Raw genomic sequence first — 20,305 nt, 5'->3', positions numbered from 1 at the left:
CCTGCAAAAGAGATAAATACATGCTGTGGTTTTATATATCAATTCCAATGTGTTTATTTGGGCATCTATAAAATCAGGTCCTTGAAACCTTCTCATGATGATAACATTACTTACTTGAATCCCACCTGGCCCCCAGAAATCTTCCTGGCCTTTGCTGAAAGCATCTTGGCATTTCTGGGAGGCTTCCCTGCTCCATCCTCTGGCAGCCCTGTCCACTGCATGGTGGCAGGGGCTGGGGAAAGCAGCCGTGGGGCTTTGCTCCCTGCAACACCCCGTGCAGGAAGACAGTGATGGCCATGGTGGGCAGCCAGCACGGAGCCCTCCCTGCTGCTCCAGGGGTCCCAAATCTGTCTTTCCAAATTGTTTGTCTCCAGGCAAGAATTAGCAGCCAAGAGCAGCAAGGCAGCTGGGTGCTCTCATGCAAAGAAGCTACAGCTGGGAGGGTTGTTAAGAGCAGGGGGTCACACCCTTCAAGGATCTCTTCTTTTTAAGGGAAAAAAAAGTGATTGATTGCTAAATTGGGCCTGGAGTGGTGTTTGGTGGGAGGGATCAAATAGAGGGTTCAGGGCAAGGCTGGTGAGGGCAGGCTGTTCCTGACAAGCACCTGGAGAAGAGAAGGTTCCAGAGAGACCTTGGAGCACCTTCTAGTATCAGAAGAGGCCCCAGGAAACCTGGGTAGGGACTTTTTACAAGGGTGTGGAGTGATTGGACATGGGGGGGGATGGTTTTAAACTGAAAGAGGGGAGATTTAGATGAGGTATTAGGAAGAAATTCTTTCCTGTGAGGGTAGTGAGATGCTGACCCAGATTGCCTAGAGAAGCTGTGGCTGCCCCATCCCTGGAAGTATTCAAGGCTGGATTGGATGGGGCTTGGAGCAACCTGGTTGGGTGAGAGGTGTCCCTGCCCACGCAGGGGGGTTGGAACTAGATGGTTTTTTAAGGTCCCATCCAACCCAAACCAGTCCATGATCCCATGATTCTGTTTTTTCTCCTTGTTCCCAGGTCACTTCTGTTCTGTCACTCTGCACCCTCAGGGACCCAGCCAGGCCAGAGTGAGGGCTGATCATGGCCCTGCAGCAGGAAGAAGCACAACACTCAAGGAGCAGGAGAGGTCAGTTAAAGTTTAATGTTCAGGCAAATACATCATTCCCTGCACTTCATCAAGCAGCAGCAATTCCTAACAGTGAGCAGAAAGGATGGCTCACATCCCAGTGATAAAAAGGTGGGATTGTTCTGAGTTCTGGGAGATAAAGAGGGCTCTATAAAAACTGAGTGTTTTGTACTATGTGCAGCTTGAGACAGCTTTATCTGGGGGTGATAGTGCAGGCAGGGGAGGCCAGGGCAGTGCCAGGCCTGGCCCGGAGATGTTTATGATGGGAGATACAGCAGAGATTAGGAGTTCATGGCCACAGCTGGCTCCAGAGGTGGGAGCTGCTGCCTAGCCCCTGTTTAGAGGGGCCAGCAACTCCTTCTGCTGCTGAACTCAGTGAGGAATTTGGGTGGTAAAGTACCTTTGTAGGGACAGGGTGCTGCAGAGTGAAGAACCCCCTTGGGGTGCCTGGAGAAGACCCTGTACTCATTTCTGGTGCCCCACAGCCTCATCTTGCCCCAGGCATCACTGCTGCTTGTCAGGTTTAAGCTCTGAAAACCCTTGCTGGGGTTAAGCACACAGGGGGTCTTCCAGCATAGCCAAGGGGGGGTCACAGCTGCCACCCCCAGGGCTGTGTTAAACCTGCGGTGCCCACAGCTCTGCCTGCCCAGGGGCTCCCAGGGCACATTCCCTTCCCAGCAGGCAGCCAGCCTTCCTGAAACCTCCATGCCACCAGCAAACCTCTGGCCCTATGACCCAGGAAAGCCTGGGTGGGTGCACCCAACGGGTGGGGATGAGGGGCAGCCCCCCTTCTGTGCCTGCCCATCTCATGCCCTGGTGGCACTGCCTCTAGGCTGTCCCCAAAAGCCACTCAGAGCACTGGCTGACACCCCCCGCCCCCCCTCTTCCTGCAACCCACAGTCCTGCCTCAAAGGACCCTCCATGTCCTTCTGAACTCTGGATGGGTGACCCCAAGCAGCCCTGGCCCCCTCCTCACCGAGGGAAGTGCCTGGGGTGTGCTGTGGGTGCAGGACCCGTGCCCCACACTCACTGGCCAGGCAGTCACACAGTGACCCCCCCATGAGCAGCCCCTCACCCAAATACAGGTATTTTTCCTTTTGATGCACTTCTGTTGGCACTCCTGCCCCAGCCCTGGGGGGTGGGGTGTCACAGGGGCTGTTTGCCAGGAGTGGGCAGCTACAGTGGGGTGGGATGCTCTGACAGCCACCCCTGCACTGGGGTGCGGGGGGGGGTACAGCACCCTCCCCACATCCCTGTCCCCTTACTCCCTTTGCTGCCTGGAAGGAAACCAGTTTCCTCCCATGAAGATACAGTAAAAATAAAATCTGTCTTAGGAAGACTTTGGATCCTATAAAGATTCAAGTAGGGTTAAGTGAATTAGAAAACCAAGTCCTGTACATCAGCTTATAAAAGTTCTAAAAAAAACCCCAAAAAACAAGGAAGAAGCAATGGGACGTGTCAGTGCAAGGAGGGAGGTGGTGCTGTCATGCCCTCCACCCCAACCCCTGGGACCTCACTCAGGACAAAGTCCCCAAGGATGAAGGGTCTGGGCACCACCATCCCATGCCCCCTCGTCTGTCTGTCTGTCTGTCAGGAGGAGTGCCATGGCTCTAGAGGCCCTACAGCCGTATGATCAGCTCCTCCTTGTTCTTCAGCAGGAACTTCTCACAGGCCTCAAAGGTGGCGCAGATGCTGGAGGACAGTCCTGCCACGTTGGTGGTGACATAGTTGAGGTACCCTGGTGTAGCCTGGTTGTAGTAAGCCACCTGAAAGGAGCAGGGGGTGGTCAGTAGGGGCACGTGGGGATGGGGGAGCCTCCCCAGTGGGGTGTGGGCAGCACAGCTACAGCACCCCACCTTGCTCATCCCCTCTGACTCCGGCCAGATGCAGAAGCCGGAGCAGAGCGTCTCTTGCCGCGTGAAGGCATCGCTGGCTGGGTGGGTGGGCAGCGTCACCGACCGAAAGGCCACCACGTAGGGGTCCCTGGGGAGGAGAGAGGCAGGTGAGCTGGTGCAGCCTGGACAGTAGGGAGCAGGGGGATGGGAATGGGGACATCTACCCCTTGCTGCAGGGTTTCCGTCGGGACGCCAGGATGACAAAGTCCTGCGGCTTGTTCTCGCGGCTGAGCGTCTGGCTCACCACGTGGTAGATCATGTCGTCGTCATCTACTTGCTGGACAAGCTCAGCACTCCTGTGAGGTGGGAGGGGACTGGTCAGAGAACCGTGGCCCCCAAGACCACATTCACAACCCGCCACCAGACCCAAAATACTTTGGGGGACCCATAATAGATGTTTTCTGCAGCAAAGTGCAGCCATCAACCCAGGCAGAGCCAGGAGTGGGACGCACGGTGGAAGGTCTCTAGGAGTGATCGTGGCGCTAGTGCAACATGCTTAGTCCCAGGAAAGCCCAAAGGGGTGATCAGTGCTGAGCTTTGGATTTAGGGATGTGTTTTTTGGAAAGGGCCGGGTGCCCCGGGCAGCACTCACGTGTAGTGACTGTCCCACTCGTGCCGGCGCCGCAGGTCGGAGAGCAGGGAGAAGGCTTGGTCGGCGGAGATGCAGACCGAGATCTCAATGCGGAAGGAGAGGAACTTGTCCTCCTCCAGCGTGTACATCCGCACCTGGGGGAGCACAGGGCACACATGTCCCCCACCACCCAGCCCTGGGGCACCCAGGCTCTCTGGGGGTGAGTGGCAGTTTGGGGGGACAGGGCAGGGTTTAGTACCTTTTCCTTTTCTCTGGCGAGTGTCCAGTTGGCTTTGGCTACCAGCGTCTTCAGTGCAGAGACATTGTTGTAGCTCAGATAAACCTGGGCAGGGGAAGGAGGTCAGGGGCAGGAGGTCGGGCAGGAGGTAGGACCCCCGTGGGGCAGCACCTACCTTGTTGCTTTGGTCCCAGGGCACGGAGAGTGGCATCTCAGTCTGTTTGCAGGAGACAACATACTTTCTGCAGGAAAGGAACAATGTCCCTCACAATGGGACACAAACCACCCACAGACTGTCCCTGTACCCCAGTGCTGTGCCCCCATCTCCTCCCTCCTCCATCCCTGCATCCCACTTGTTTTTGCCACTCACCGGTCCAGCCGAATTTTTTTCCTGGCGCTGGCTTCTCTGTACCTCCTCTCTCCCTCCTGACAAATGGGAAAAGCCCATCAGGTTAATAGGAAGGGGAGGAGGGGGGGGAAGATGAGGGGGGCAGGAAATCTGATTCATCTTTTTGGGAGTGGGCAAATGATTCAGTGGTGAAAAGCCCCAGTGCTCACTACTACGCTGGCCATGGTGGTTAGTGGTTAACTGGGAGCTGTTCTGGCATTGCCACTGTGCTGTGATCAAGCACCAGGCACTGGCAGGTTAGGCAAACCCCCTCACTGCAGCTGCAGAGCTGTGAACAGCCCCTGAAACACACACCAGGTCCTCCAGCACGTGGGAACGTCTCCTCCTGGGAATAACAACCCTCAGAGAAGCAGCTTCTTTCAAAGAAATAGTGTGGTGCTTTAAAGCAGGCAGAGAAGCAGTTTCAGGGAGCCTGGCTCTGGCAGTGAGATGCTCTCCCCCAGGGTGGGAGAAAAGTCCTAGTTTTAAGGCATCAAAAACATCAGGAGCAACCAAGGGGAAGGTGACACTGTCACTTGCTCGTGCCATGACATGCCCGGAGCTGTGCGGGTGTTTGCTTCCCTGCCATGCTGGCGTGGCAGGTTTTCTCAAGTACTTGGATCCAAGGGAATTATGGATTAGGTTGGCATTCTTTTCCCTAGATCATAGAGAAGTTGGGCTGGAACTTGCAGGCAACGTTCTGCTAAGCTTTGCATGGCGAGTTGTGTCCCCGTCTCTGCATGGACAAGTGGTTTATCTTTTGATGAGTTGTACTGAGCATCCATTTAATTCTCTTGCTGTTTCATCTCCATCATCATCAAACCGCGTTTGTTGTGCCATGAATCCAAGAGCCTGTCAGGGCTACGTGGAATTCCCCAGGGGAGAAGCCAGCCCTGCCCATCCTTACCCCCGGCTCGGGTGCCACCATCGGCAACGTGCGGGGCCGGCCCTCCTGGTCCAGCACCACGAAGGTCATGAAGGCGCTGTTGATGTGTCTTCTGCTGACTGACATCTCCTGGCCGTACGCCTCGGCGCAGACCCCCACCTCCATGCTGGGGGGAGGGAAGAAGGGGTGAGGGTGCAGAAAGCTGCTGGGAGGGGGGGATGGGGACCCCTCGCCCCTGGCACCCACCTGTTTTTGAAGGCGTTGTTGATGATGGCTTTGAGCACCAGGCGGTCCCCGACTTGCGATGGTCCCCGAAAGTGGAACATCTCGATGGCCTGCAGTGTGGGGTGGGCATGGCACAGCCGGCTGTGGGGGCAGGAGTTACACCCCGGCCATGGCACCTTGGAAGCCCCATGCACCCTCCCTGACCTAGCTAGAGCTGAGGAGACACCCAAAAATGTCACCCCTGGATTTCAACCGCCAAAACCAACCACGAGATGGGTCAATAAGCAAACTGTGGTGACTGTGAACCCTTCCCTGGGGTCTGCCAGGACCACGCACCCGTAGGACTCCCTGCACAGCGTCACCCAAGGGTGATATGTTCAGGAGCATCCCTTGGAAGGTCCCTACAACCCGATTTTGCCCTGACTTGGCCAGCCACTGCCCTAGCTGTGTGTCCTCTCCAGGCACACCAGATTCCCACCCCAAATCCCCATTTGGGTCACCTGGCTGCGATGGTGGCCACATTCTCCATCCAGGCCATGATCTGCCCCCCAAAGGTGTTGCCCTGATGGTTGGCGTGGGGGGGCAGCACCAGCTCCACACTTTCCACCCGTGTCTTCTCGGCCGGCACTGCCGTGCTGCCATCCCGTGTCTCCAGCTCTGCCACGGGGAGAACAGGTTCAGTGTGCTGGTCAGCAGGACCTCTGCTCCCAGCCACCCCACCAGCACTTGCCTCCTCTCCCCATGGCCACCTTCCCAGCACATCCACCCCCACATGTCCCACCTCAGGGGTCTGGGATGGTGGGGCTGATCCCTACCCCTCCACAGCCAGGGCATTCCCAAACCTCCCTGGCTGTCACCACTCTTCCCTGCCAAGGAGGCAGGATGTCCCTGGTGGGTGTCGGGGCTGTTTTGGGGCTGGAAGCCCAGGCTGTGGGACACGGTACCAGTTTCCCGGGGGCTGCGGGTGAGGAGGTCCTTGAGGGTGTCCTTGTGGACCAGGCGCATGCGCCGGCGCTCGGCAGCGATGCTGTGCTCCAGCTTCTCCTCCTCTGTCTGTGGGATCAGTGGCTTCAGCTTCACCTGCAAAGGGGACAGGGGCAGGGTGCAGTCCCTCTGCAGAAGACAGGTCTCCCTGGGGTGCCAACACGTGCTCCTAGAGCACCGTACATCCCACCACGTGTGTTGGAGCCAGCCATGCTCCTCCTGCGTTATGTTATAGCTGCTCCCAGAGGGACCAGAGAGGAAATGACAGTGACAGGGTAGTGATCAGATGAGGGGGAGTGGTTTCAAGCTGTAAGAGGGTAGAATTTAGGTTGGATATCAGGAAGAAATTATTCACTGTGAGGGTGGTGAGATACTGCCACAGGTTGCCCAGGGCATTTGTGGCTGCCCCATCCCTGGAAGTGTGTTCAAGGCCAGGTTGGATGGGGCTTGGGGCAACCTGGTCTAGTAGGGGGTGTCCCTGCTCATGGCAGGGGTTTTGGAACTAGATGATCTTTAATGTCCCTTCCAACCCAAACCATTCTGTGATTCTATGAAATGGCTCCTACACCTGGGCAGGGATTCCCTGTGAGGTGTCCTACAGCAGGGATGGGCACCAATGCCAAGGAGCCGTCCCACAGAGCTGGCTGGGATGTATATCCCTGTCCTCCCTGGATACAGAGGAGGGGATGGCAGCAGTAGGCAGGTGCCCTCCATGCTCAGAGCAGGGCTGAGAGCCTCAGCACCCCACCGTGCACCCCACCATGCACACAACTGGGTCGGTGATCCCTCATCGCACACACGTGAGAGAAGAGATCACTGACCCAGTTGTGTGCAGAGAGGCACAAAGCAATGGCACATGCTGTGATGGAAAGCTCAGCCTATCTCAGCTCCTCCCAGAGAGGCCATTTCCCCACCACCTCTGCACAGGGGCTGACCAAGTCCCCATAGCCACCAGCCACCACTCACCTTGGTGCCAGAGGGGCCCTGTGCCACGAAGGTGGCGAACGCCTTGCAGATGCTGCAGTGCTTCCCGCTGCACAGGTCCTCATAGCTCACCTGGATGCCCACCTGGGAGAGGGCACAGCACCTCTGAGAGCTGGGATCTGCTCCCCGGGCACCCAAAGCCTGCCAAGCATGGCAGGAGGGGGGTGACGTGGGATCCAAGCTGGGAACCGCGGGAAGATTTGGGAATTTTGCATTTGGCCACAGTCAATGGACACAGGTGGCCAGTGGGGACAGGCACACGGTGAGGGGGGTAGGCAGAGGGGTGGGGGGTGAAGGTGGGGACACACCCACCCACCTCCATGCTGGAGTTAAAGGCTCGGTTCACTTTGGCTTTGATGTTGACAACTTGCCCAACACTGAAAAACAGGAAGAGAAGAAGGTGTGTGAGGTTACAGGGAGACAGCAGCCCGTGGGTCTCCAGCACATGCACCTCTGCCCGGCATCTCCCCATCGAGGTGCCCGCTCTGGTAGTGGCTTCCTGGCACAGTGGGGACGTGCCAGGAGGGCCAGCAGGACATGGGGACAGCCACCTCCAAAACATGGGAGCCTGCAGGCACCCAGCCTGGCGGTGAGATGTCACCCCCTGAACAGCTGCATGCGAATGGGTCCCCAGGTCTGGGGTGCTGCCAGGGCACCTGGGGGGGCAGAGGTGCCCGAGGTTTGCTTGGCGCCCTGGCCACACGGGCATGCACACTCCTGCCAGAGCAAACGGCTCCTCCGTGTGCCATCCTGCACAATGGGGACACTCATGGGGCCTCCCCATGGGCCCTTGGCTGGCAGCAGCAGCCCCAAAGCTGCAGACACCTTGACCTCCTCTTCTCCAGGGCCTCTTATTGATGGACACTGTGGGATACTGGGAGACAGCAGGAGGCAGGATCCAGCCAGGGACTTTTTGTATCATCTCTCACATGAAACCTCTGCTGGCAGCAAGCTGCTCCTTGCAGAGTCCAGGAGCCTTCAGTAGACTTCAGAGTAAGCACACAAACAGCTCCAGCTCTGCAGTGTGACCTACTCCAGACTGGTACCAGCCTAATGCGCAAATCCAGCTTACTGGCAACACCACCAGCAAGCAGAGTCTTCACCAAATGCATTATTAAATCAGGAATATTCCTTAAAGAGATCAGTGCTAGGAAAACTCGGAGGAAAAATAAACCCTAGGACCAGCATTGCAGGTTTGCACTGTAGAGGGCTCACAACCAGAAGCAAGGGAGAGTCAGTGTGTGCTTCACAGAATCACAGGATGGTTTGGGTTGGAAGGGACCTTAGAGATCATCTTGTTCCAAACCCCTGCATTGCCAGGGACACCTCCCACTAGACCAGGTTGCTCAGAGCCCCATCCAACTTGGCCTTGAACACTTCCTGGGCTTCCTGTGCCAGTGTCTCACCACCTTCCCAGTGATGAGTTTCCTCCTAAAACCTCACCTAAATCTCCCCTCTACCTCCTTCAGAACCGTAACTTCCCCCTTGTCCCTCTGCACGACTTCTGGCTTTGAATGGCCACAACCACCTCGGCTACTCGATACGCTTTGCACGTTGGCTCTGGCTGGAGCAAGGATGGCTCCAGGCTGGGATGGTGGCTGCAGGCTGGGATGGTGCCTCCAGCCAGGGGCCTGGGCCCTGTGCTGCAGCATGCTGGGGTGTTAGCGGGGTTACGGGCGCTGTGCAGCCCAGGAAAGGTTAGTGAGGGCTCCCGACTCAGGCAGCGCTGCGTGAGGCTCTGGGGCCACAAACCTCCGTACCAGACACTGCTCCTCCCGTCCCGCTGCCCAGGAGGGTTTGTGGACGTCTGGCTGGGGCGGAAAGAAAGAGCGAGATGGAGGGAGGGTTAGAGGTGAAGGAAGGGGTGGCAAGGCCGGGCTGCTCCAGCTGGGTTTGCAGTGAGGGCTGTGCCAGGGCAGGGGGCCGTTGGCAGCCCCTCCTCTCTGTGTCACAGCCCCAAAAATGCTTTAGCATCTGTTTCCTTATCAAATGGCACAAGCTGTGAAAGCCGGATGAACCCACATGCAGCCCTCCCAGGAGGCTGCACTTCCACACAGCAGGGCTTCAGGGACAGGGAGCACCCAATGCCCAGCAGTCAGTTCTTAAGTCAGTGATGTTTTGGGGTCTCCTCTGGGCCCCTGATCACCTACAGCCTTTTCCTGCCCCAGGAGGTCTCTCCCTGGCAGTGGAAGGGTGGCAGAAAGCACAAACAGCCAGGCAAGGAGGAGAGCAGACAGCCAACACCACCCTCAGCTGCCTCTGCCTCCAAACCACAGGAAAACACTGCCAGGCCCCATGTGTGGAGCATTAAGCCAGCCCACAGCAAGTGGGATCCAAGTCAGGAGCCCCAACCCCTTGGAGCAGTGCTTGGCTCACACCCAAGGAGGGATGAACACTTGGCAGGGCTTGATTTAACGCACTGGAGCGGGGCTTGGTTCATCCTCCCACTCCCACAACCCACAAGGAAAAGCTGCTTGGGCACAGCTCTCCCAGGAGCTGGAGCTGTGCAGTGCCAGGCACAGCACCCACTGAGCCCTGTTGGTGCAGGGCATCAGCCCCAGTGGTGCCACCTCCACTGGTGTCACCTAGGGCTGCACCATGTCCCAACACGGTGGGTGGGTGGCTGAGCCCCACCACACAGCAGCCACCCACCCGGCCGCTACAGAGGCACAGTTTGCAAGGTTTAAGTTCTCCAGAGCACTGAGTCAGAGTTGCTCCTTGAACAAAGCCAGGGAGCAGCTGGAGTCGAGGGAAATACCAGGGAACCAGCAGGAGCTCCCCAGGCAACCAGGCAGTGGATGAATCAGAGCAGTCACTCTGCAGCCCCGCAGCAGAGCTGGAGCCTCAACCCCTGCCTGCCCTGCGAGCCTGGCACTGCCACTGCATCTCCTCTCCTCCCCAGCACACTGCTCCCTGTCCCTGCTCCAGCCCCACCATCCAGGCTGCACCCAGCAGACGGGAGAATCCCAGCCTCCCTCCCCACGCCTGCCCCACTGGCCAGGGCAGTATTTACCTAATGGTGTGCTCAAAATAGATATCATCCATGGAAGCCGTGACGCACGGGCAGCCGGCGTGTCTCTCGGCTAGAAGGGAAAAACAAACCCCATCAGCTCCCTGCAGCAACATGCTGAGCGTGCGAGGAGCACGTCTGCTCCTCAGCCCCACACCCCTGAAGCCCCAGGGCTGATGGCCCCTTTCCCTGCTCCTGCCCCCCTGCTGCCTTTGCAGGGGATGAGAGTGGGGTTTGCCCACCCCGTAGCAGGGAGTGTTTGCAGGTGGTTTTAAGGGTTTGGAGGGTGTGTTGTAAGGAGGAGGCACGCTGCCCAGCTGATTGCCTGCCTTCGCCATCCAGCCTGGCCTCTCTGGAAGTGTTCAAGGCCAGGCTGGATGGGGCTTGGAGCCACCTGGTCTAGTGGGATGTGTCCCTGCCCATGGTAGGGGGTTGGAATTAGGCTGAACTTTAAGGTCCCTTGCAACCCAGTCCAGTCAATGATTCTATGATTCCCTCAGTTCTTTCAGTCTGTGGGGATGGACCAGCAGCTGACACCATCTCCCTGTATGCAGCAAATATTTTACAGCCATCTTGCCATTCCAGCTTTCCTTTGGGACTGCAGAAATCCCAAACTGCAAAATTACCCTGGGAAGCTCATCAGACTCCAAGATTGCACCCATTTTCCTCTCTTCATGCCCGGTGACCCACGGCAGGTCAGCTGTGTGTGGCAGAGTGAGCTTCTTGCTGAGCAAAGGAGCTCAGCTGTCCCCTGCTGCCAGGATATGGTGGGGACGTCACCAGCCAGGTCACACTGTGCCCTGTGCACCAGGCAAGGAAAAGGGCAGCGTTGTGGAAGAAGCAGAGGGCAATTCTCATCCGTGATCCCTGCGCAATCGTGTGTGCTGCAGCGCACGTCTCCTCCCCCTCTCGTCCTGCTCCTCTTCACTAATTACTCAGCAAAATGGCATGACGTGGGTCCCCAGCTGGCGTCAGCTCTGAGGAACGGTGCTGGACCAGCTCCTGGAGACACCAAAAGGTCCCTTCCCTCCTGACCCGGTGGGATGATGGCTCCGGTGGGAGAGGATGTCTTACCGGAGAGGCAGGCGGCCGTGTCGATCCACTTGAGCAGCTGGCCGGCGCTGAGCTCGCCGCGGTGGTTGGTGTGGCAGGGCAGCACCATCTGGCTCATCTGTACCTCCGTGGGGTTGCAGGGGGGCGAGGGGCTCCCCATGGCCCCCCGTGTCTCCTCCCGCTCTCCTGGCTCCCGGGCACACGGTGGAGAGGCTGAGCCCTGTGGGGGAGAAGAGCTCTGTTTTAACCAAACAGGAGGAAAACCCCCTGAGAAAACAGTGACCCACACAACCCTCTCCCCACACAGGTCCCCCAGCCTTGCACGACCCCAGGCACCACCAAAACCAACCCAGCCCTTTCCAAAGACATGATGCCTGCAGCCAAAAGGAAAAAAAAAACAACACAACAAACCATCTCTAAAAGCAGCTCCATGGGGGGGACCACTGCAGCTTTCCAAGCCATGTATCACCCAGCCCTGCTGCTTCCTCCCAAGAACAGTGCAAAACCCCCTCCCAGAGTCAATCAGTTCCCTGGGAAGGAATGATGCTCCGCTGACAGCTTCACTTTCAGGCTGCTGGAGCAAAGAGAGACTCTGGGCTCCCAGGGCTTGCACCCAGGGCTGGGCAGGCAGCAATGCTCCACACCTTTCATCAACACCCCCCTTTTGCCAAAGGAAACAGACAGCTGTTTTTCCTGGCTGGTGCAAGCAGAGGAGGGGAGAAAGCATCCTTGGTTTGGGGCAGTTCGTGCCGTTCTGCACAGTGTCCCTTGGCTCGGCAGTTTCCTGGGCATGGAGCTGCTTCAACCGCCCCCTGCGGGAGGAGGTTTTGAGAGAGGGAGGCTGGTATTTGCCACTGTGCCGGCAAGAAAAATAGCTGCTTAGTTGTCAAGTGAGGCGTGTTACACAAGGGGTGAACTCGGTTAGCCCCGTGAGTAATTGAGGAGACACGAGGAGCTGTCTGGGCTTCGTTACAGCCCTTCCTTCCGCTTTCTGCTCCCACCGTGGCTCCTGTTCACAGCACTGGTTGCAGCAGCTTCTTTGCCCAGCTTCTTTTAAAGAGGAGTTGATGCTGAAAATGAAGCTTTCCCAACTACCCCGGGCTCCCCGCCTCTCAGAATAGCATTTTTCTCCAGCGGGTCTAACCTCTGTTTCCATAGCTACTGGTACACGACATCCCAGGCACAAACCTCAGCTGAGCAGAGATGGTGGAGAACACAGGAAGCCAAGCCTATGGGAAAGGGCCCCTCAACCCATGCAGAGATGGACCCTCAGCCACCAGAGCCCCTCCAGGAGGCTCCAGACCCCTTTGTGAACCTCCTGGGCTGTTTCCCAGCGTACCAAAGTGCCTACATGAGTACCATGGAGCTATTTCAGGAAGCCAGCAGGCTCTGGGGCATGAGCCAGCAATGCGAAGAGCTCCTAAGCTGCCTGCTGCAAAGCGAGCAGCCAGCCTGGCCAGAGAGCCCCCTGTTCATTTTCCCAGTGTTTGGCATTTCTAAATTTTCAGGAAAAAGCTGGCACCCTGTGGGAATAGCCCTGATCCTGCAGTAGCCAGCCAGAGACCGGGGGTGCTGATGGGGAATGTGATGGGGAACACGTGGGGAGTGGATGCAGCTGGTGCAGGGCTGGGAGCAGCTCTGGCACATGGTGGCACCTGCCCAGCACAGCCTTGGTTAGTAGCCACCAGCACAACAGGGTTAGCTGCACGGCATAGGGGGTACCTGGAAGCCATTGCAACAGAAGCTCAAGATCTCTTCAGGGGCTACAGTACTCTCCTTGACCATTTTTAAGAAATGCCTGGAAAGGAGAAGAGTGGCTGCAGTTACAGCAGGACCAGCAGAGCCGGCAGGAGAGGACCCCTGTGGCACAAGGCAGCGTGGTGGCAGGTGCCACAGAGCCACCTTCTCTGTTGCAGCCACCTGTGTGATGGGTTGTCACACCCTGTCCCCGTGCCCCACGCTGACATCCTTCCCAGCACCTATCGGGGGGGCTGCTGGAGCCAAAACAGCGAAGGGCAGACCCGGGGCTCAGGCTGCCATTCCTCCAGGGTCAGGTCCAGCACCCACCAGCAGTGATGGAAAAGCTCCCAGCTATTTCAGGGTGCTGGACTGGGCCCAGGGCCCCGTGCTGTGGCTTGTCCCTCGGCCAGTGACACTGTGTCAGTACTTCCCGTGTTGCTGCATGTGACAGAGAGCTGTGTCCTGAAGCTCCCCTGGCCAGCACGGTGACACGGCTGCCGTCACAAGACAGCTGGGAGCATATTTTTGGCAGTGAGCAGGACTCACACATCACACGGGTGGTACCAGGGGCAGCAAATGGGAAGCCCCCGTTGCGGGCAACGCCACTGTGTCCTGCACCAGCCCCTCTGCCTGGGAAGCCCTGGCATGTCCCCCAAGGGCTCCGGGTGCCCTTGGGTGTCCCTGAGCTTTCCAGCCACGTGCGCTGCCACCAGGTCTCAGATGGACACAGCAGTGGCATTGCAAGGGCAGGCAGCATGGGAGCTGCTCAGAAACAAGTGGAAGAGGCTTTGTCTTTGCACTTCCAGGCACAGCACCAACAGGCTCTGGGCGTGCTCTCAGCTGTCCCAGCAAGCACCCTGCTCCCACGCGGGCCCAGCCGGGCTCCTTCCCCAAGGCGTGGGACAGACTGACGTTGGCATGGAGTCAAAAAAGTGGAAGCTGCAGGTTTGCCCTTCACAGAGGCCAGTGCAGGGACATTGCACAGCTTGTACCCATTGTGGTGGGGATGAAATGAGGGTGCTCAGAGCACCAGTGGATGCAAGCAGCACTGCTGAGCCTTCAATGCCTTCCCACCCCTGCCTCAGCAGCACCGGACTTTGCTCTCTTCTCCAGGCTTGCTCCTGGGGCTTGGGAGCTTGCTTACAGCTCACTCACCCCTGCAAGAGCCTGGTGCAAGAGTAATCTCTTGAGCAAGCTTTGTTTGCTCCCTGGGTTTGCTCTACTGCAGGCACAAGGCAGTGGCAGCGGCCAGGAGTGACGCAGCTTAGGCCACATCACAGAAGCCCAAACCTGCAACCATGTCACCTTGTCCCCTGGGCTGGGTCAACAGGAGGATGGAAACAAACAAGAGCCATCTGATTTGCATCCTCTCCCTGCTACCATTATTTCCCAGCCCATGCTCCCACCCTGGAGTGCAGGACTCTGCCCGGGGAAGGGGAGCACCCATAAATGCACTCCAGAGACCTGGAACCATCCAGCCAGTGGGTATTTATAGAGGATTTGGTTATTGGAACTAAGGGAGCAAGTGTCTGTCCTCATTAAAATCTTCAGCCTCACTCAACTGTCACATTTTTTAAGCTGTTGACTGATGCAGCCCTCAGGTCACCATGGCAACAGGACGTAGTACCCAGGCAATGATGCTCTTACTCTATCACCCCTCGAGTGACCCACTTCTACACCCCCCCCCCAAAAAAAAAGGACAAAGTTAGCATTAGGAAAAAAACCCAAGCCCCTTCCAGCAGAACGTTTCTCTTGCCTCCTGCCACGCTCACATCCTGCGCTGCCGGAGGCGTGAGGAGCCCACGGAGCAAACCAGGGGGAGCAGTGTGGAGGGGGGAACAACCTCATGGTTCCACACGCACTGGAGGAGAGGGACCCCACAGCACCCCGCTGCTCTCCTACACCCTGTCGGGGGGGGTCCTGCAGCACCGAGGCACCCAGATGGTCTCTCCTCCCACCCCAGCCCCTCGGTGCATCCTTACCCCTCCCTGGGAATATTGAAAGAAAAAAGGAGGGGAGACAGTGGGGGAGGAAAGCGGCGACAATGAAGTTCTCATGGGGGATTATTGGTGTATAATTGAGCAATATCCATGGTAACAAGCAAATCTGCACGCGTTAAAAAATTAACCTGACCTACTTTGGGAAATTATGCCACATCGACAGGGCAGGGAGGGCTCTCCTTCCCCTGAGACCCACCCTGCCAGTCCCACTGCGGGCAGTGGCAAAGCCCCAGTGCTCCCAGGGATGGGACAGACAGGTCTGGTGCAAGGGGAGGTGTCCCCTCCAGCAGGTCCCCCAGCCAGTGGTGGTGGACATGCCCAGTCCAGCTCAACTCTATCCCCATACCTGCCAGGATGGAGAAAGATCCCCAGGACAAGACCCACAGTGCTCTCTCAGGTGCAGGGTGCTGGTTCCTTTGGGATGGTGACCCTGCTGGGATGAGAGGGACTGAATCACCAGTCCTGTGGCAAGTCCCAGCAGGACCCCAGGAAGGCAGCCAGCCCAGAAGAAAGGCCAGGACATGCTGCAAGTGGTATTTTGGGATCACATGTCACGTTTTCCTGAAGGTTTCACAGAGTGAAGCAAGCTGAGGGGCCAGGTAAGTGCCAACCGAGGGCCAAAGCCAAAGGGGGAATGCAAGGACAGCTTCCCTTACAATGCCTGATGGATGTACACCCACCACCCATGGGAAACCAACAGGGACCCCCCAGCCCCCTCATGACCCTCTCCATCGCTCAGAACAATGTCAGGTGAAGCATCCCCAGCCCTGGCTGTGCCCACCGGCCCATCCATGCTCCTTCCCAGGTGCTCTCGGCAGCTCCCAGGAGGCTCCTGGTCAGGCTGGTGCCAGTTTGCTGGCACGGGGGCAAAGTACCCCCAGGGAGCATCCCGGGGGACAAAGGTCCCCTAGCACTGCTGCCTCCAGCTCGGGGCAGAGCAAAGCCACGTGTCACCCATTACAGCTGCAAACAACGCCAGGGCCAAAATTCACTAGCGTGGGGACACCCGGCATCGCCCAGCCCAGGCACCTTTGCCCTGCCACCCACGGCGTTCCCGGGGAGGAGACTGCAGCAGCATCAAGACCACCAGAGTTGAGAACACCAAGCTGGAGATGGCCATAATGGAGATGGTCACAGCTGAGACCACCACAGTTGAAACCACCACGGTGGAGACGATGGTAGGAGCGGTGGTGCCCACCACTCTGCTTGAGACCACCACATGCGAGACCACTATGGTGGTGCAGTGATCACCAGTGCCGTCGAGACCACCAGGATGGAAACCACCACGGTGTCATGCCACCCACCCCATCTGGCCACCCATGCTGCCATCCCTCTGTCCTTCCCAAGACACCAGCATTCCTGGCAGCCCTGCGCCAACACTTCCCAAATATCTCCCCCCCCCCTTTTTAAGTAACCAAGGGCTGATTTAAGACAAAACGCCCAGCATCCCTCCCTGCACACCCCACAAGACCTCGGGGTGGGGAGCAGGGGTGATGTTGCCAACCCTCACCATTGCAGCCGGAGGGTGCCACGTCCCCATGATGACCACGACGGAGCTGCAGCACGGCTGGCTGCAAACCCCACGGGCAGGAGGGCATCACCAGGAGGAGCCGGGGGGGGGCCACAAGAGGCTTTCACCCCACACCCTCCCCCCGGCAGAGCTGCCCAGCTCCGACGCAAGCCAGGACAAGCCACCATGTAGACGTCAGGCGCCGGTTCCCACTCACCCAACCCCCGGGGTGTTCCCCTCCCGCCGTGTCCCCACGCTCCCCAGCCCCTCACCTCAGCCAGAAGAAGCTGAGCATTTGCGGGTGGCAGCGAGACGACGGCTGGCTCGGAGAAGCAGCGTCCGGACACCTGGGCGGGCGGCACCGAGCGAGCCCAGCGCCGGCGTCGGGGCCAGGGCTGGCGCGGCGCCCTGGGACGGGGCCAGCGCACACCCGCGGCTTCCTCCTGTGCGGCCACGCAGGGCTTTTCTTAAGGTAGCGCTTGCAAATCTGCCCCGTCCTGGGAGACGGCCGGCGCTCCGCAGGTTTGCACCTTGGCAAAGCCGGGAATGCGGCCGGAGGCACCGGGATCTCGGCCTGGGCTCGGCAGAGCCCGGCGTGCTGGGTTCCTGCCAGCCCTCCCCAGCCGGCGGCTCCTGAGAGGGGCTCCCGGGTGCCCTCCCCGGCATCGCACGTATCACCCCCGCTTCTCTCCGCGGCAGTGAGGGGCGCGGGGGAATCCCGTGGCTCTCCCAGCCCTCTCCATACCCACGGCGCCACATCGGCACCGGGCTGCTCCTGCCCCAGTTAAACCTGCCTGAAAACGTTCAGTTTTCCCCCAGAGCCAGGCAGGAAAGCCTTCGCAAACTTCTCCGGAGCTGCTCCAATCCACCCAGTCGCTTCCTGGCCCTGTTGCCTTTGAAGAACCTCTAGCACTGCTTATAATTAAAACATTCTTCTTCTTTTTTTTTCTTTTTTTATAACAAGGAAATAAAATGCAAACCATTGTGTCATGGCATAAACGACACAGACAATTGTTTTTCTGGGGGGAGATATTGTTCTATTCCTATTTGATTGATGTGCTTTTATAAGTGAATCTTGGTAATTGACACAGGAGAGTTTGCTCCAAGCTCCTCACAGGCACAGGAAAGCCAGCAGTGAAATAATTAAACAAATTCAACAGGAAATAAAGCCTCTCTTTTTTTGGTAAAGAAGAGTAACGAAGCACTGAAGCAGAGCAGAGGCTCACAGTGGGCACCAAGCATCAGTATCAGATGGCACAGGATGCCATGGGTGCTGCCCCTGGGGCCTCAGTGACCCAAAGTTTAGGCTGGACATGGGAAATGCTCATTACAATCCTGGACCCAAGTGCAGGTGAGATGGGACAGCTCAGGACCTCTGCAGAGGCTGGGCAAGGCAGGGACAGAGCTGGTAGCCCAGCCTGGGGTGATGGTTGCCCACCGAGGGTTAGGAGGCTTTGAGGGATAAGAGGGGGCAGTGCTAGACCAGATGATTGATCTGTGCACAGTGATGGAGATTTCCTCCAGGAGATTGTTGTCCACTTGACTGAGGACCTTAACCCCACAGAGCATTCACAGCATAAAATCTGTAATTCCTCATTGGCTTTCCGAGGGCAGGGAGAGGGATCTACTCTGCTCCCCTGCCCCCCTCCCCCCCCCCCCCCAACCTCTTCCATGCCTTACAGGTAACTTTGCACACACTGATGCAGTAATTCTGACCATTTCAGGAAAGAACATTTCCTTTAAAACATGTCCCTTTTTTGGGGCAGCAAATAAGCTTACTTCTCACTGAGGTGGTTTTCTTCCCCTCTGCAGCAACCCAGATACCCTGTGAGGCTCATGGGTGGCCGGACCACAACTTGCACCCTCCAGCAGCTCCAGCAGACCTCCCCACCTTTAGTACAGAGGCTCCTCAGGAAATGCTCACTCTCTCCTTATAACTGTATGTTTCTGCAACCAGCCATCATGAGATTTGCTCCGATGCAGGGAAATTATTCCTCCCACCCCCTTGCTCCACACCAGAGGGACCTGCACAATTAGAAACACTTTAGATACTTGACCCACGCTCAAGCCTCAACAAACAAAAGTCGTAAGGAGAAAGCTGATGTTTTCCAGGCCCAATTAGCATCACACTGTAATTACAGCTTGTGGCAGCCACATTCCCCAGTACTCCCCCAAATCTCTCCCTGACTTCATCCCCTCACCTGGCACTGGCCACACACACACACCAGCTTCTTCCTCCCCATCCATCGCCACATGCCTGTCTCCTACAGTTCTATGGTGCATGATGCCCACAGAGTGGATAATTAGCTAAATGAATTAACTGACATCCATACTTGTAATTAGCAAGCGGTTACAAGCAGCTATTCTCCTTGGGACAAGGAAAATTTCTTGGGGACTGGTGTTAAAATACTGTAAAATCATTAAGAGTAAATAAGGAGGGCCATGCATAGCGCCCGCTCATGGCGCCCGGTTTCTTCCCTCCCTCAGCCATAAAAGCTGCTCCACCGTAAACAAGCCCGTGCAAAAGCAAAGCAGGCTGAGAGACATGTTGGGAATGCTGCTGCTGCTGGGAAGGAGGAGAAGTTTCCAGCTTGGGAAGGAATCACAGCCAGATGGGCGGCCTCCAGCCGGCAGCTCCCGCCGGCTCCCCCGGCTCAACCCTTTCTTTCTCCAGCAGAGTTTGCAGTCAGGCTCGGGCACTGGAGGCTGCTTGTGCAGAGCAACAGGAACTGGATGTCCTGAGTGTTAATTAAACCATTAGTTACTGCTGAGAAATGAAGGGGGAAAAAAAATTGACCTATTAGTTTCGCCGCTTCTTGGTGGTTGGACGGATAAATTCCTCTCTGGCTTTGCAGTGGGAGAAAGGGGCAGTGGCATCAGTCAGATCCGTGCTGAGCTGTAGGTTTTCTTGGCTGTTTCAGGGGAGGGTGACGAGTACCAACATGGGACCTGCACAGTCACGGCTGATTCCAGCAGCCCCATGAAGCCAGCAGTGAGACACCAGGGACACGGCTGGTGGAGACCAACCCAAGCAGCTTGGGAAAGAGCCCCAGCTGGGGGGCGGATCAGGATGCTGGGGGTTTGGAGATGCTTTCAGGGTGGCCCTCCTCTGCAGGATGGTGGTGCAGTACCCAAAGCTGGGCTGTGGGTCTCTTCTCCCTTGGAAATGCCTCCCAAAACCTGAGTGCCGACGGGAATAAAGGAGGGCAGCAGGGCAGGCACCACTGTGCAAACAGCTCGTTATGGAAAAGGGGGGAAAAAGTGATCCTAATGCACCAGCTTAATAAATCAAATCCTCGTGTCATTTTGCTGCATCAAGAGCTGCTGCAGCACCCAGAGCCACACGATGGCTGCACTGCCTGTCTGGGCTGGGGGTTCTGCATCCTCCCAGGCTGGAGAGGATGAGACCCCCAGCCACTTGGGGTCCTCTGTTCCCCCAGGGTGGCTGCAGCAACATCTGCTGCAGGATGGGGCAATGGGATGGGGTGATGGGGTGATGAGGTGCGGTGACAGCACCCCACAACCCAGGGCCTCCCCTGGAGAGGGGCTCTCCCCCAGCCCCTGGCACAGGATCAGGGCCACATCGCTCTGCCAGGAGTCCTGTTCTTGGCTCCTCCGAGCTGTCAAAGCTCTAGATTTCTCTGGCAGCTCTTGGAGTTTAAAGGCAGGGAAAAAGGGAAAAAAAATAATAAAAAAATGCGGGAGCTCAGA

The 20,305-nt window shown here is 57.5% G+C and overlaps 1 protein-coding gene across 6 annotated transcripts; it reads right to left on the bottom strand.

Moving 5' to 3' along the window:
• Positions 1-1,102: 1,102 nt before the first annotated feature.
• Positions 1,103-16,998, bottom strand: ACOT11 (acyl-CoA thioesterase 11). Of its 6 annotated transcripts, XM_051624825.1 has the most exons (18): positions 15,431-15,736; positions 13,067-13,142; positions 11,366-11,564; positions 10,295-10,364; positions 9,042-9,092; positions 7,598-7,658; positions 7,264-7,365; positions 6,258-6,393; positions 5,814-5,970; positions 5,335-5,454; positions 5,110-5,254; positions 4,185-4,240; positions 3,990-4,056; positions 3,836-3,919; positions 3,598-3,731; positions 3,170-3,301; positions 2,967-3,093; positions 1,103-2,876 (listed from the first exon to the last, which is right to left on the bottom strand). In XM_051624825.1, the coding sequence occupies exons 2-18, from the start codon at positions 13,127-13,129 to the stop codon at positions 2,730-2,732; spliced, it is 1,851 nt and encodes a 616-aa protein (XP_051480785.1). In that variant the 5' UTR covers positions 13,130-13,142; positions 15,431-15,736; the 3' UTR covers positions 1,103-2,729. The 6 variants fall into 6 exon arrangements, with proteins under 6 accessions (XP_051480785.1, XP_051480786.1, XP_051480787.1 ...); XM_051624826.1 differs by lacking the exons at positions 9,042-9,092; positions 15,431-15,736 and adding an exon at positions 16,867-16,998; XM_051624827.1 differs by lacking the exons at positions 13,067-13,142; positions 15,431-15,736 and adding an exon at positions 16,595-16,639.
• Positions 16,999-20,305: the final 3,307 nt, after the last annotated feature.

This window comes from Apus apus, chromosome 7 (assembly GCF_020740795.1).
Source record: "Apus apus isolate bApuApu2 chromosome 7, bApuApu2.pri.cur, whole genome shotgun sequence".
NCBI lineage: Eukaryota > Metazoa > Chordata > Aves > Apodiformes > Apodidae > Apus > Apus apus.
This window is presented reverse-complemented; position numbering and strand designations above follow the sequence as displayed.

Excerpts from the sequence above, each read along its gene's own strand:
- ACOT11 (XM_051624824.1), bottom strand. The coding sequence starts at position 12,071 with ATGCTTTCTCCCCTCCTCTGCTTGCACCAGCCAGGAAAAACAGCTGTC. Across the intron at positions 5,455-5,813 it reads GTGGCCACCATCGCAGCCAG|CCGGCTGTGCCATGCCCACC; the intron begins GTGACCCAAATG and ends CTGCCCCCACAG. Across the intron at positions 5,255-5,334 it reads AACAACGCCTTCAAAAACAG|CATGGAGGTGGGGGTCTGCG; the intron begins GTGGGTGCCAGG and ends CCCTCCCCCCAG.